Source organism: Indicator indicator, chromosome 3, assembly GCF_027791375.1.
Source record: "Indicator indicator isolate 239-I01 chromosome 3, UM_Iind_1.1, whole genome shotgun sequence".
Lineage (NCBI taxonomy): Eukaryota > Metazoa > Chordata > Aves > Piciformes > Indicatoridae > Indicator > Indicator indicator.
Window position 1 is genome coordinate 22,815,375 of NC_072012.1, and position 16,040 is coordinate 22,831,414.

The 16,040-nt window shown below is 37.3% G+C and overlaps 1 protein-coding gene across 1 annotated transcript in view; it reads right to left on the reverse strand.

Annotated features, from left to right (window-relative positions):
- Positions 1-16,040, reverse strand: part of FBXL13 (F-box and leucine rich repeat protein 13) — a 63,471-nt gene that overhangs the window by 16,665 nt on the left and 30,766 nt on the right. Inside the window, 7 exon segments of the mRNA XM_054399779.1 lie at positions 965-1,091; positions 2,077-2,196; positions 5,219-5,383; positions 5,540-5,655; positions 6,081-6,179; positions 11,577-11,706; positions 15,033-15,133. Of these exon segments, the coding sequence (XP_054255754.1) occupies positions 965-1,091; positions 2,077-2,196; positions 5,219-5,383; positions 5,540-5,655; positions 6,081-6,179; positions 11,577-11,706; positions 15,033-15,133 (858 nt within the window).

Genomic DNA, 16,040 nt, shown 5'->3' on the forward strand with positions numbered 1-16,040 from the left:
AAGAAGTAAGAGAGCCTTTTAAAAGCCTAGCTGTGGCAGGCAAGGGGAAAGAAAACATTGATGCTGAAACATCATGAGACTGCAATTCAAGGCAGCATAAATTTCATTCAGATATAATTACATGAAATTTAAAATTATCACATTAAATGAAGTCGTCTTGGGTTTCTCAACCCTCTTTATTTATCCTTTTCTATTTCAGGGTTCCATAAAAGACACAGCATTTCAATTGCTTTTCTCCCCACATTTTAACTACTTTTGGACAAACTCTGTACTAGAGCCAAATAATAAAGCTTTTGGTCAGAATTCTGTTTGACCAGTGACTGAGAGAATAGTTTCTTCATGAGGTTTCTCCCAGATTTCTGTGTTTTAAGAAAAGAGTTTGCCCCAAAAGTTAAGGAACTGCAGAATGGGCTCTCAGTATCTGCCAAGAACATCTAATGTGGAGGCCTGTGATGTTCAACCTGGCTCCCACACTCACTGTTATGCTTTCCAGACTCTTAGCAACTTGACACATTGAAAGTATCTTGTTAGCAATTCTTTCACTAACAGTAATTTCCTAGTCCACAGTATAGAGCAGTGCCTCTGCTAGAGCCAGCATTCAGGATTTAGTTCATGGAAAACACGATTTTTACACATTTATAATTTTTTTTAAATACTTCCCCCCCGCCTCCCAGTCTCCCTCAGATCTAATCATCCTAGAGCAAAAAAAAAAAAATTATGTTTAACAAACATTTTTTTCAGATCAGTTTCACAGCAGCCAAACTTTTTGGTTTTGATGGTTTCTGTTTCTCTTTCAGATGTGAGAATTGTCCAGCATAAGAATTCCCTTCCATTGAGTAATGCCTGTACATGGGCTAATGTTGTATTATTTGCATTTCTCAAATGATCTAAATGATAACTGCATTTTTTTTCAGAAAGCCTAGGTAAACAGTAAACACATTCTTCACTCTTTACTCATATTTACCGTATCTGAGATGCTGGTTCCAGAGGGATCAATGGATATCAATGATGAGATACTTCCCAAAGCTTCAATCCCAGCATCAGTCACATTTTCACAGTGACACAGATTTAGGTAGGTCAATTTGTGGCATCTAAATTAAAGTTTAAAAAAACCCCAAAACACAAAACCCCAGAAATGTCATTATTCTACTTCTGTAGTAGACCTGTAGTACAGCAAGTACATTTTCATAATAAGGCTTGCTAAGTGTTATTCAGGGGCCCTATGAAAAGAAACACTCTAGACCCACTGAATCATACCAGACGTCTGCTGGCTAGCTTACAGAGGCACTTCCATGGATTGTACTCATAATGCATAAGCATTTCAAACCATCAACAGCAATGACATTGAATCAAAATACAGAAATCAAGGAGCTGTAGTATAAATATTTTTTACATTAGATGATGCTTAACTTGATCCCATCTCCAAATCCCTCATATCTTGCATAAGAACTTCAAAGATCACTACAATGAAAGAATTCAGGACCTCATGACTACACCTACTCCCATCCACAGCTACACAAGTAACAGTAGTCAGCAATGAGGACATTGCCAGCTTCTGCAAAACAGCACTCACTGACCATAGATGGATGACTGAGTTTGACTGTGTAATTAAGCACTGTAATACACCACAGCCAAGTGAGACCTGAGAAACGTGACTGCTCAGACAATCCAGCTGTGGTCAGGGATGCTCAGTTATTCAACAGAACTTCTGAGGAACTGGAATTGAAGTAGTTTAGCAGTAGAGTGCTTTTTGTTCATGCAGACATCAGGATTTAAGTTTACAAAAATGTGACTTAATACGCATTGATCTTTTCATGCAATATGGTCATTGAAAACCCTAAGTTAAGCACTTTTTTCCCCCTAAAATCAGGACTTCACAGGTTTCTGTATATATAGTGGATATTTTTTAAGGGACTCACAATACCAGCAGGGACTACTCATTTATCTAGTAACAATTTGCTGTCTAAGATTACCTGCATAATTTTACCCATTTTGGTAACATAGTCAGAGTACTAACACTAGAAGTATGTTGAAAGGCTAACCATACATGAAAAATATCATACTGCACTACAGTACCTTTGTCCTCTTTCTGTGACAGAAACATCAGTGACACGAATACAATTAGTCAGATTCAGCTCTCTTAGCTTAGCTCCTGAAGAGCCTTGTACAAATGGCCTTACACCTCCATTGCTGATTCTAGAAGAGAAATGCAGGCAAAAATTAGGATACAGAATTCTCCTACTCCAGACAAGTCACCATACAATTTGTATTCAGCAGCCTGTATTGTAGATCACAGAATCACAGAATGCTAGGGGTTGGAAGGGACTTCCAGAGATCGAGTCCAGCCCCCCACCAGACCAAGGGCAGGTCACACAGGAACACATCCAGGCAGGTTTTGAAACTTTCCAGAGAAGGAGACTCCACAACCTCCCTGGGCAGCCTGCTCCGGTACCCTCACCATAAGGAAGTGTCTCTTCATGTTGAGGTGGAACTTCCTGTGTTCTAGCTTGTACCTGTTGTTCCTTGTCCTAGCACTGGACACCACCAAAAAGAGCCTGGCACCTTCATCTTGACATCCACCTTGCAGATATTTATAAATGTTGATAAGGTCTCCTCTCAGCCTTCTCCAGACTAAACAGCCCCAGGTGTCTCAGTTTCATGAGCAGTCAGATGAGCAGAAATTAATAATGGTATATTTTTACTAGCTTTTTATAACCCAAAAGTATCCAGAATAATTAACGGTTTGATTAGAAAAACACTGCTCTTTGGAACTGCTGAAAAGCAGGACTTTCTGAAAAAGAGTCTGTTGGAGATGATGGGAATTTCCATTAGTTCCACCACTCAGATATGATAGCACTCCAAAAAAGAGGGCTTGAAAAGTATATGTAGAAAGTATCAGAACCTGCTTAAACATTTCAGAGTAATATTTGTTTCAGTATCTCTGTTAAAGAACTGAAATAATTCAAAGGAAGAATGCTCTCCCAGCACACTTAGAAGTCACAGGTAGTGTATGTATGTAGTAGCTATTCTGTACATACATGTGAAGAGTTAACCTATGCTCTTCCTCAGAGTATTTTACTTAACTGTATGCTTCACACAGAAATTGGTAACTCACAGCATACACAAAGGTTATAAAAATTAAGTAGAGAGAAAATCTTTTAGCCAAGTTGAATGCATTAGAGAGCTGACCCAAATTTGTGTGTTTCAACACAGTTGACACCTCTGGCATGTTTCGCATTACTTTCTACACTCAGATTCCAGTGCATTCCCAGTATTTGCTATGTGTCCTCGATGTATAAAAAAATTGCAGAATTCTTTAGAAAATAATCATATTTTGGCTTGTATAGTTTGTTGAACACAAATAATCACTGCAAATTCCAAAGTCCTAGAGACACATTAATAGAATGATAACCTGAACAGAGCCTCTTTGTGAGACCACAAACTACAGATGTGAATCACATCAATAATTCAACCTTTGTGGCACCTGTGTTGTCATTTCACGGTGCAGCACTTCTTCACTCCAGATAGATACATCTAAGAAATATACTCTCAGAACAATTACCTTGCGTAAAGTCTGTAAGGAATGCAGAGCCTGGCAACACAGCCAAGTTAAAAAAAAAAAAAAAAGGCAGATGTTCTGTAACTATACTAGGCCTGGGGGCTGAAATGGCCACCTTGTAACTTTTGAAATAGTTTTGCTGTGAATAAAGGTGCTAAGGGTCACTAATCAGAGATTAACTGCACAGGACCACAGGCCAGATACTATCATACATGAACATACTTCAAATGGAAAGATGTCTCAAGGGTATGAGCCACCACTCTAGCCTGTGTCCAGTTGTTATAGATACCTTTTTTCTCACGTATTTATTATTTCTATATCTAATAATTATGATCAGTTATAGATGCCTTTTTACTCCCACACCTATTATTTCTAAATCTAATCATTATGATCAGTTAATTTCTTTCTTCAATTTTCACACATAGTCAAATACTTCCTGTAATCTAAGAATTCTGAGTCGTTAGACTTGCTCTGTCTCTTGCATTTGTCAAAATATTTTCCATATGACTAAATTTGAAAAGCTTTGACTCACAGGCTAAGATAAAATGTCAGTGAAAAAAGGGAACCGATTAAGAACACCAAAATGGCTAAGCATTGCAAAATCTGTTCTTATTAAGATTCTGCCACCAGCATGGTGCTTCCCTTAATTTCTAAGAGAAATTCCTGAGCGTTTCTGACTCACAATATGAACTTTTAGGGCAACACACTGTCCAAATAAGAAAACCATAAATACTAACAATCTCCCTTTTCTATTTTCATATTTCTTCTGATAAACTCTTTAGCAAGCTCAGATGTGTTTAAACCTAGAACTTTGTTAATGCTGAAATTTCTACAGGTGTCTGCAAAAGTAACAATACAAGTACAGAGTTTTACAATAGTTTTACTACTGCTTAAACTGTTTTAAGGCAACTCAGCAACGCTTTAACAGTAGAGAGTATAGACATGTGCAAACACACTCTCAGTCCAAGATCTGGCTAACAGCCTGGAAAATCCAGCCTTCTAAACATTAAACCAGAAAATGCAAGCAGCTGTCCCATCTGCCCAGCTGAACTACCAGCATGATGTCATGATATCACTCCAGCACTTCTCAGTTCATCTACAGGCGATGTTATCAGAGTTTTAAACAGCTTAACTGGCACAAAAAAATCCTTTAGTCACAAACTAAAGCGGAATCTCTACAACTTCACATCAGAAATTTAAAGACAAACAGCAGCTCTATCTCATTGTTATTATTTTATAGGTCTGCTTGTTCAGAAACGTTTGGAGGTTTTGCCTTCCTGTTCCTTTGTTTGTCTTTGTTTCTACTGATACATGACACACCTGAAGCTGAGAACAGCCTTCATATCATGTATATCCTTCCTCTACAGCAGAAATTACAATGTTGCCTTGGAAAAAATTAGAAGTTGTGTTTCTATCCTAGTACTAGCTAAATTTTTTGCTTGAACTGGGGTAATAATGACTGGGTTTTTGAAAATGTGAAACAGGAACAAAAGAACTACTTGTATGAAATATTTTTTAAAATATTAACATACATGTACCAGCATTCTAAGAGTTTATTTTTAAAACTGAAAGATGTGCTAACAGACTCATTATGAGCACAATTAACTTTACTGATATTCCTCTGCAATGGTTTGCAGGAATCTGGGTTTAATATAGTACCTTATGCAGTCTGCTATGCTCAGTACAAGAATATGCTTCAATGGGGAAAGCATCTTCAGACCAACATCTGTAATCTTCTGGCAATCAGCCACATGAATGTGCCTGATGTATGGGCAGCTTTTACTCATCAGTTCAAAACTTGAATCAGTAATTTGGTTATTCCCTGTTGAAATACAGAAAGATACAAATGACACATCTGACACCCATTAAGGGTCTGATCCAAATACCCATGGAAATTGGCCAAAAGATTTATATCAAATTTTCTGGATGAATTTTAAAAATCTATCATACTAATAATTTTGTGAATTATTATAATAAACTTCAATGCTGACCTCGACAAGTTTACATTCAGCAAGAGCTCTAAAAGTTGTATCAGAAAGATGTGGAGAGTCAAGAAGGACAACGGACATTATCTGTTGGCATTTTTCAACCAGAGCCTTCAAAGGAAAAAACCATGAAATTAAATTTTCCTATACCTAAGCTGTCATGTAGCAAAAGACAAGCAAATATTCTGCCTAAAATACCAAAGATTACCATTTCAAACAGTCCTATTCCATTTTAACAGTGATTGGAATATAAGCTACTGAAATACTCCATACATTTATCATGTTGGGAACAAAAAGAAAAGAAGTAAGTAACTGGAGGAGGCCTAAAGTATGGCAGAAAATTCTTTGTTGATGGTTAAAATCAGTAGCAAAATTATATTTGCTTATATTGAAAAAACTGAAACCCTCTCCTTTATAAACTAGGAGACCATAATTCAGCCATACCTGTGTAGGAAAAGAAGACAACTGAAATTGAGATTATAACCCAGTTCGAACACAGAAAGTCTCTCAAGAACAGATTTATTTTCATTTCTTACCTGAATACATCTGTCTGTAAGAGTTGGCATTTTATTGATTACCAAATCTCGAATCCCACTGCAGCCATTGGCAATATTTCTGAAGCCATCAGCTGAAATCTAAGTAAAAAATCAAATATTTATGTTGTAACAAGCCTGAGAAAAACAACACAAGAAAGGCTTGAGATTTTTGTCAATACTTTACAATCACAGGTACCTAGATGCTCACTAAACCAAGAAATTAATTAATCCTATGGAATGAAAAACAGACCAAGGAGGTATACACTGAAAGAGCTGTAGAGGGAAAAAGAGCTGTTTTGGGAACAGGAGGGGAGGCTATAGAAAAGGATTATACAAGAAGATAACCATCTTGGAACCACAAGCTGGTCAGACCATGCAGAGTCTGTTGGTATACTCCAGGCTCTCACACCCCCTCCAGTCGGGGCATGTCTACTGGACAAAAGGATACCTTGACTTTGGGAATGTGGTTAATATGGGTAACACACCAGTGAGGATCTGCAGATAGTACTGGTGAGACAGTGCAGATCATGCCATATTCAGCTATGCTTATTGTTCAAAAAGAGTTTGCAAGCCACGGTTCAAATGAATGCTCCGCTTGTAGCCAACTACAACTCACTCCTGTAACTGCTAATCCAAGGAAGGTGCCAGACTTAAAGGGGCCTGTTGCATGTTGTTCTTAGGATTTTTACCATCAACACATGGTTAATGGCTAAGAGTACTCATCCAGGCTGGTGATTACAGTTAGACAGAGAGTAGGAATACAAGGTCCCTCCTGTCTAGGTACCTACAATTCAGATGGAAGGACAATCAAATGATGGATCTTAGTTAGCTTACATATTGCATTTGGACAAGAGATTTAAAATGCCACTGAAAAAAAATAAACACAGACTCAGGAGACTGGTTTTAAGCTCCTGACTTTGCAAACATATTCATTTAATTGAGCAGTAAGATAAAAATTTGCAAGGCTTACATGTTGTTCTGATAATTGTAGAAAAGGAATCACAATTTAGAAGACTTAAAAACTGAGGCAACAGGAAACATGCTAAGTCAAGAAAGTGCCAACAATATTGATGGTGTTTTTAAAATTAGACTGCTAATGCTAAAGCCTTTGTTTACTCAACTGAAATTAGAAATATAACTGAGGTGTCTGTGCTAGACACTTACAAAACGTGGGATATCTGTAGAGCAAAGACGAAGAAAGATCCCAAGACAGGTCAGTCCTGAAAAAGTCTGACTCACCTCTGGAGACCGAGTCTCTCCTTGCCTAGTTGTTATATAAACAAATTAAGGTAATTTTCTAGGCACTGCCTTAGATTAGACATCTAAAATGAAGTGAATTTGCCATTCTCAAAACGTTAGCTAGTAGGTTGCAGGTAATCAGATCAAACTCACCCATTTTGATGGACAGAAGTAGTGCATCTGTTTCTGGAACTCAGTAATGTTATGGGTAGTCTAGAAGGCTTCTAATCTCTTTGAAAAAAACCTGTTTGCTTAACAGCCATTTGAGACTACAAATTGCATTTGCTTCCATGCAAGTCAAACCAAATTCTATTGAAGCAGCTAATAATATCCCTGCACAGATTGCTTCAAATTGTCACTTCACTTGAACTGTTTTGTAAACTTTAACCTGGAAAATGAATCTCAGGCAGCAAGTTGAGATAGTTCCAATGTGAAACATTCATTCAGATAAGATGCAATTAAATTATTCACCATTTAGATGCTGCTGCAATATTGTGTATATTTGTCTTATTATTTCCTTTTTTTTCCCTTCTTAATATGTAATTTCTTTTCTAAAGTCCCTGTGGATTATCAATTAAACTTCAGGCACTCTTGAAGACAAGGTGTAGAAAATCTGGTATTTTGTGCACAATTTAGTAAAAGAATTGCTTTCTCAACTCACTTGGAATTTCAGTATTTAAAAGACTGCCTCAAGAGCAAACAGCTTGACCCAAGAATTGATACGATGTTAGGATTCATATGGAATTTAATAATGCATTCTTTACCCTGGATCAGTAAAATCCCACTTAAACCTCCTTCTTCAAACTAGTTGTGAGGGAGGATGTTTTGAAATTTACTATGAGTCTTAGATCCTATAAAATTTGGCAAAAAAGATTTTTCCTGTATGACTCAGTAAGATATTTTATAAATGTATTATTTTTCTTGCATGTACAGAGTTAGAAGTCAGTGCAACAATTGTACATAAAATCTAATTCCTTGGCTCAGAGGAGTTTTCAGTCTAATATGCAAATGACCGATCTGGGTTTTTCCTTAAATGTATGCCAGTATACTGTGATCTGAAAGTACATCAAAGGAAACACGGAACAAACCACAGCTAAAGGCTTGTCCCCATAGATTTAGAAAATAGGGAAATAATGAATTGTTTGTAAATATGTCAACATTTATTTAATCTTTTAATATTTTCATATTTATTAAATTTAATTTAATATTTTAATAGTTTCTTAATTTCAAAGAATAGGAACACTTAGAATTTTTACTCAGGTTTTGGCTTATTTGCTACACACACAGTAGTGCTTTCAAATTCTTTCTTTCTCACCCTGAACAGATTGTATCTGTGGACAGGAGGTATTTATAAGAAACACTATTTTGTATTTCTACTGTTGTCCATGTACTGTGAGTGCAGAAAGTGGAAAATCAGTGGTCAGGATAAAGGAAGTATTCTTATGATACAAAGGGGCTATCCTTTTATTTTTGTTCTGAGTTTGTCAAGATTAATACAATGAATTGTGACACCCTTTCAGCTGTTTGGCACACTACATTGATGGCTTGCTTCCACATGCAATTTTTCTTTTAATATTCCACTGTCCAAAAAAAGCTTTTACTAGCAGACTCCTGAATTAGCAAGTTTCTAAACAGAAATCATAGAGTCACAGAATGGTTTGGGTTGGATGGCACTTTAAGGATCGTCCAGTTCCAACCCCGTTGTCATGGGCAGGAACACCCTCCACTACATCAGGTTGTTCAAGGCCTCATCCAACCTGGCCTTGAACACTTCCAGGGATGGGGCATCCACAACCTCTTTGGGAACCTGTTCTGGAGTATTGCCACCCTCATTGTGAAGAATTTGTTCCTAATATGTAACCAAAATCTACCCTCTTTTAGCTTTAAACTATTACCTCCTGTTCTATCATTACATTCCCTGGTAAAGAGTCCATCCCAGTCTTTCCTGCAGGTCCTCTTTAAGTACTGCAAGGCCACTATAAGGTCTCCCCAGAGCCTTCTCTAGGCTGAAAAACCCAGACTCTCTCAGCCTGTTCTCATAAGGAAGGTGCACCAGCCCTGGCTCCATGGCCCTCCTCCAGGCCCACTCAAGTAGGTCCATGTCTTTCTTCTGCTGGGGCCCTAGAGCTGAACACAGTACTTGAGGTGGGGTCTCATCAGAGCAGCATACAGGGGAAGAAAAACCTCTCTCACCAAACTCTCCTAGTTGTATTGTCTCAATCTACTGTGTCAGTAAATCACATGCAATTGCTTCATATCCTTCTATCTTTTCAGTTTTGTTTCTAACAGCAGAAAACATTCCACATATACTACTGAGCTTTGGAAGCAGGACAGAGAAATCTTAGGCTTTCTAGCTAATTCTCCGTGAATAGCAATAATGTCATAGGACACCTTTTGAGCAGGACACAAGAGTATCTCTATATTTGTATCAAAGTATCTTAAAACTCATTAATGTAAAGATTTACCGCTTCTGTCATAATGACACAACCCTAATTACTGAGAGTTTATTTAAAAGGCCCATATCTCCAGTTCAAACATCACTATTACCATGAATTAATAGAAGAGGAAAGAATGCCTTGGTTTATGGCAACAGACTAAGAAATGTATGCTTGATTCCACCTTCTGCCTAACTCTGTTTTAACAAGCTATTTAAAAGCTTAGTCTTCAAGCTGCCACTTGCAAAATGTGGTAGATGGCCTTTCTAAACAGACATGCAAATCCTACAGTAGTAACGGTAATCAAAGAACTCCTATGAAAAGAAGTGTCATGGTAAAATGAAGGAAAAAATAGGAAGCATGAAAAAAGAGGAAAAATATGTATTCTACAGAATATAGGTTTTGTTCTATAGAACACTTGCTTAGTATAATTGAAATGTTTACACTCTAGTTTCACTGCATTTCTGTAAGTAGTTCTGGAACAGTGGCCATACAGATGTTCCCTTTGTTTAAGTTCATCCAGTGGGGGGGAAAGGGGAGAGGACAGAAATAAAATTCTATGTTGTTAAAATGCTTTCTGCAATAGAGGTGCAATTTGATACTCTTTTTGGTTATACCTGTGTACTTAAGCACTGTTCCAGAATCATGGGGAAACCCAAAATGGAGAAAGCTGTGGAATCCCTTCCAGTGCTCTCAAACTCACTTTCCTCTGGCAAGAGGCGGGTTGTGGTATTCCCAGTTTGATAATGATCATCCTTCTCTGACTACTATTAGCTAATGCTTTCTAGAGGCAGATCCTTACAGTTCATGATTGCACTTCTGGACAAGCAGAAATGTTGCTTTTGGAAAAAAAATAACCAGTTCCTAGCATTTTGAAAAGGTAGCTCAAAGGTAGGTAGCTTTTACCTTCCCTCTAACATCAGCTCTTATTTCAGATGACACATTGTTACCCCACAACAGTCTCTGTGTGATTCTCAGAGAAAAGAGACACCCACAGTAACAAGAGGTCAAAATAGGACTGCTTCCCCTCTCTGCCTCCATCCCTGGTTCTGGGAAGGTTTCGTTAGACCGTAGCTAAACCATTAAATTCCTCATCTCTTTCTAATTTCACATATATTTTGTAACTTGGGAATCTCTCAGCATATAAAGAAATAAATGTGGGCGTTCACCTTAAAACATTGGCAGACTTCTGTTGCTTTAGTGTTTGTGTCTCACACTGTTTTGAAAGTATGTTTCAAGATACAGGCTATATTAGAAAGTTTCTAAAATAGTATAAGATTCTAAAACCTTGTTTGTCTTTAGAAGCTTAGTAGGAGATTAAAATAATCCAAAACATTAACTATTTTTAGACTGCATTTATAAACATTACTTTATATATTAAACTGATATAAAACAGCCACAGAAGTTCCATTTTAATTAATTTCCTTCTCAGGAAATCAAGTGTAAATTTGTAATTTTCTGTTGCAGAGTAGCTTTTATATGTTTTGATCTCGTAGTAAAAGCTGCATTTTCAAAGCTGCTGATTTAAAATCCTAACTAATAATGAGATAGAATGAGTCTATTTATGGCTCCAGAAAGCAAGGCTTGTTCTCATTATGCAGTCAGCACTAGCTGTTTATAGATCTGACAGTTAGTTGGAAGGGATCCAAACCTATAGTGCTATTATTCCTTAGTAAAACTTAAACAGCTGTAGTCCTGTAATTCAAAACCCTGGAAGTCTGCTGCAGTGCTTGTTCTGCTTCAGTATACCATGAAGGCAGGATGCAGCCAGTCACATAAAGGATTCTCTTCACAGAATGAAAGAAAGACGTGAATGACAAACCTGAATGCAACCTGAGAGGTCCAAATAGCGGAGCTTGTGGCAGCCTTTTCCAGAGCCCAGGTACAGTAAACCTTTGTCTGTGAATTTTCTGCAGTGAGCTAGACTCAGATGCTGTAAATTGGGGAAGCTGCTTTGTAAGAAAAACAATCCAGAGAGCAAATTATTACAAGGGTATCTTACAGAATCAAAAGACATAAAATACCATATTTAAAGCAGTCTGAAAACTACTGTAAAGAAAGATGTTTGATCTGAAATAGAATTATCTACTTGTTGAAGTTTCAAAATCTCTTCTGCACTTTTTACTCTGCTCCTTGTACTGCAAATTCTGGGAGAACAGCACTATCACACAACATATTCCACCATAAGAAAATGGAATAATTTAAAATGTATCTCAAATAACTGCAAAAGCATGAGAGTTTAATTACATGGGGTTTTCCTGTGCATACTTTAAAGGAAAGAGACTTTTCAAAATAAGTTTGTTAGACTGTGTTTGCCTTTGATCTCACAAGCAGTGCCTGCTGGAAATGAAAACCACATCTTTGTCAAAGGATGTTAAAAGCATATATGTACAGTTAGAGCTTCTCAAATCATATATTGATTTGAAAAGCACTATTAAAAGAATCTGAAAAACTGAAAGAGATACAGAAGAGAATTACCAAAAAGTGAATCATCGGGTGTTAGGGCTCAAGCTGTTCTTTTGGAAAACATTTCTTTATAGTAAATGTTAGTTACAAGAAAGCAGACTGTGTGAGTGGAAAATGTTAATCAACACAGCACTCTGTAAGAGCAAGAGTCTATACCCTGAATATACTTAAGTTTCCATCTGCAGCTTTGGTTTAGAATATACTGAAAACTATTCATTTTACTGAGCTACATTTCTAACTGGAATAAATAACAATTGCCACAAGCACAGAAATGAAAGCATGCAGAAAAACCAAACCTACAATTAGGACCTACTGCTCTGGTAGACATTTGTAGGGATACAGTCATGCAGTTCTGCAAGTCAGCACAATTGGGTATTTTGAAGAGAGATGGCAACACCCGCAAAGGAGCTGACTGCTTAGGGAGTTGCACACATTTTTGGAACTGACTTTACACTTTAGTATAGAGTGGGGAGATATGCTGACTTGAACTGAACACAAAGAAAAAATACAAAGGAAGCTGAGAAAGAGTGTTCTTGTGAAAAAAAAGTATAATACAAGAATATTAAGAAATTACAAATAAGATTGTATTTCATGAAAAAAACAAACAAGCAAAAAACCCCTCCCACACAAAAAAACACAAAACAAAACAACAAAAATATCCCAAGACAGTGTGCATGAGAGCCAGATACTAGAACATAAGGGCACATATTTGTGGTGCATGGTTTTATAAACAGAAACATTTAATTACTATGAAATGCAGTAATCAAAGTATCCTTTATAGTACCCTTTATAGAAGCATAAGTCTTTTTGCATTTTAGTGACACATTCCACAGAAAGGGGGGGGTGGAATACAACTCTGAGAGCATTTTTCTAAACTTATCTGACAAAATAGTTCATAAATTAAGAGACTGGTTTTCGTACCCTGGAAGTTCTGAGTCTTTCACAAGTGTATGTTGCCACAAGGGTTGCACAACTTAAGATGCAGGGAAGCCTTTCTTACTGCACTTTGAAGACTGTGATCAAAATACTTTGAGACATTGATTTTCTTTACAGGTCATATGACCCATTTTATGGTCTGAGAATTTTAATACATGCCACCCACTGCCATTTTTAAAGTAAGAGAACACACAGACACAGTTAAATTCTGCAGTTCTGTCATACTGGTGTTTCAGTTAATTTTGGCATTATCAATCTCAGGATCATTTTAAAGCAATCTGACAACATCACTTTCTGACATTTACTCCTGCTAGACAATATTTATGTCTACTATATGCAACATAACTTTTCAGAGGCAGATTGTAGTTGATGATCCCTATTGTGTAATATAGAACAGTAGGAGAGAATCAAAAATGACCAAAGAGTTTTGAGCACACAGTCTACATTTCACTTGTTCCTTGTTCCAGTAATGGACATTTGGTGCACAATAGCAAACTTTGTGTGTAGTAGTGTGAAAGGCAATACTGCCACCTCTAAGAACTTTCTGTTAGCTGCTTGCTAACAGAGCTAATGAGATGGCATGTGACGTGTTTATGAAATTTGTCTGCTATGAAAATCTTCACAGAACACCAACTTTATTACATTCCCCATCATCTCAGAAACAATAAGCTTTGCTTTTTATCCAGAAATTGTCAATAAAACCAGTGGTATTATATGGGTTTAAATCAGATTTAAATCAAGTGTGATTTGGAGCATTTTTTATTAACATGGTACATCTTAACTGCAAAATATATTTTGTTGGTGGAGAATTTTTCTTTTTTGCTTTAAACATTTTGTTGCATTGAAAATTTTACCTACTCTGGAGAATTCTTCCTTGGATATGTGGTATTTATACATCAAAAGAAAGGAATGGTTCTGACTCTTGGTAGCAACAGCATACCTGGACAACCAGAATAACATACACTGAGACTACTTCTAGAAAGCTGTTCCGAACTTCAACATGAAGACATGGAAATTTAAAAAATCAAAATACCAGCCAACGTGGAGAAAACACAGATCATTAGGAGAACAATACTGAGGAAAAGATGAGTGGTAAGATTGGAGAAACTAAATGGAAAACTTAGCCAAAACAAATGTTAGTTATATGAGGATGTGGCATTATGAACTAAGTTTAAAAAAAGTCAAAATGTGCTATGAAAATGCCAAAGAAAATCATGTTTCTGGACTTCTTGGGGCTGCTGTTGAAAGGCAGACATAACTTTTCCTCACAGGAAAGAGAAACAATATACAGTTATCTTCAAATCCACATACATCTTTGTGATGGCTTGTGTCATGGACCAGCAAACCTCTTTTCCTTTATGGTAGCTTTATATGCAGCAATTCTACCTTCCAGACAGACTTCAAGTCTCATGAAGGAAGACACCTAAAAGAGACTTCTCTACAAACACAAATTCTCTACCTTCAGCTCACTAAGCTCCAAACAAGAGTTTGGAATAACTCTTCTGCAGTTGTCACACTAGGCCTTGGCTCACACGATGCACCTATCCACTACTCTCTTTTGCAAAATTAAATTTTTAAGAACATATCTAACTTGCAAACATCTTGCATCATCATTAGTATCTGGACATGCACAAGACAATTTTTGCTAGCTTGTTCTTTTGAAAGTTCCTGTAAAACTCTGTGAAATATATAAGGTAGCCTTGTCGGTATTTTAATTATACAAAAAAAAGAGAATAGAACTGCTATCTAAATCAAGTATATGGGGCAATTTTTTCATTCTGTATAGCACACAATGCTGTAAATCACTTGTAAAAAGCATTTCTGCTACATCTGCAAGATTAAACAAATACACTTTCATGTTTCTCTTCAGCTATACCTTGGCAACAGCCGTAGTGTTCTGTCAGTAATGCCTGTATGTGACAGATTTAAATAGAGAAGAGCTCTGCAGCCTTCTGATATGAGTCTCATTGATTCATCCTGAATAACAAAAAGTACAGCAGTACATTAAAATTATATTTGTGTTAATTTCTTACATCTTTATACAGAGTAACAAGGGGAAAAAACATTAATAAATATCTTTAAATCATCATCATTTTGATACATCACTGCGGCTTTCTTAGGAGGCTTTGAAGCAGGATACTGAGAGATACATCATTGAGGGGTGTGGGATTCTGGAATAGGCTTCCCAGGAAGGTTGTGGATGCCTCCTCCTTGGAGGTGTTCAAGGCCAGGTTGGATGAGGCCCATGGCAGGGAGATGGGAGTAGATGATCTCTGAGGTCCCTTCCATTCTAGGACTCTATGATGCTACTGCAGCTCACTTGAACTACAGGAATTTTAACATTCCAGTCCAAGGAAACATCCTACACTAGAGAGTCCTGCAGAGCACAGGATCCCTGTTAGCCAGTCCTGGTATCTGAAGTCACTGGCACATTTTCCCCATAAGCTCTGGCACGCTTCTCTAACCAGTAGTACGCTTTACTAAACGCTACCTTTTCAGTTCTACCCCATAGGGAGGTATCAGATTGAGTAAGTATAAGGCTACTCTGTTTTATTGACCTGAACAAGTGGTACCACCTATATTGTTCTATACATCATTCCATCTGAATGGACTCAAACACGTTGACCTGAGAATCGTGGTCAATAAATTTCCATGCATGCCAACAGTCTGTCCTTCTGCGGGCAGCTGCACTGGCTGTATTGACCAGAGTGTAATCAGCAAATGTCTGCTGTCCCATCAGTCAGGCTCTGCCTAGGGATGTGCTTGTTGGTACATACCAAATATGCATCAGCAAGCATACTAACAACCAAACAGAATGGGCAGTTATGAAACACTGCTTGAGTCTTTACAATTTGGCAAGCCCTGGCCCTTTCTAACCTACTGC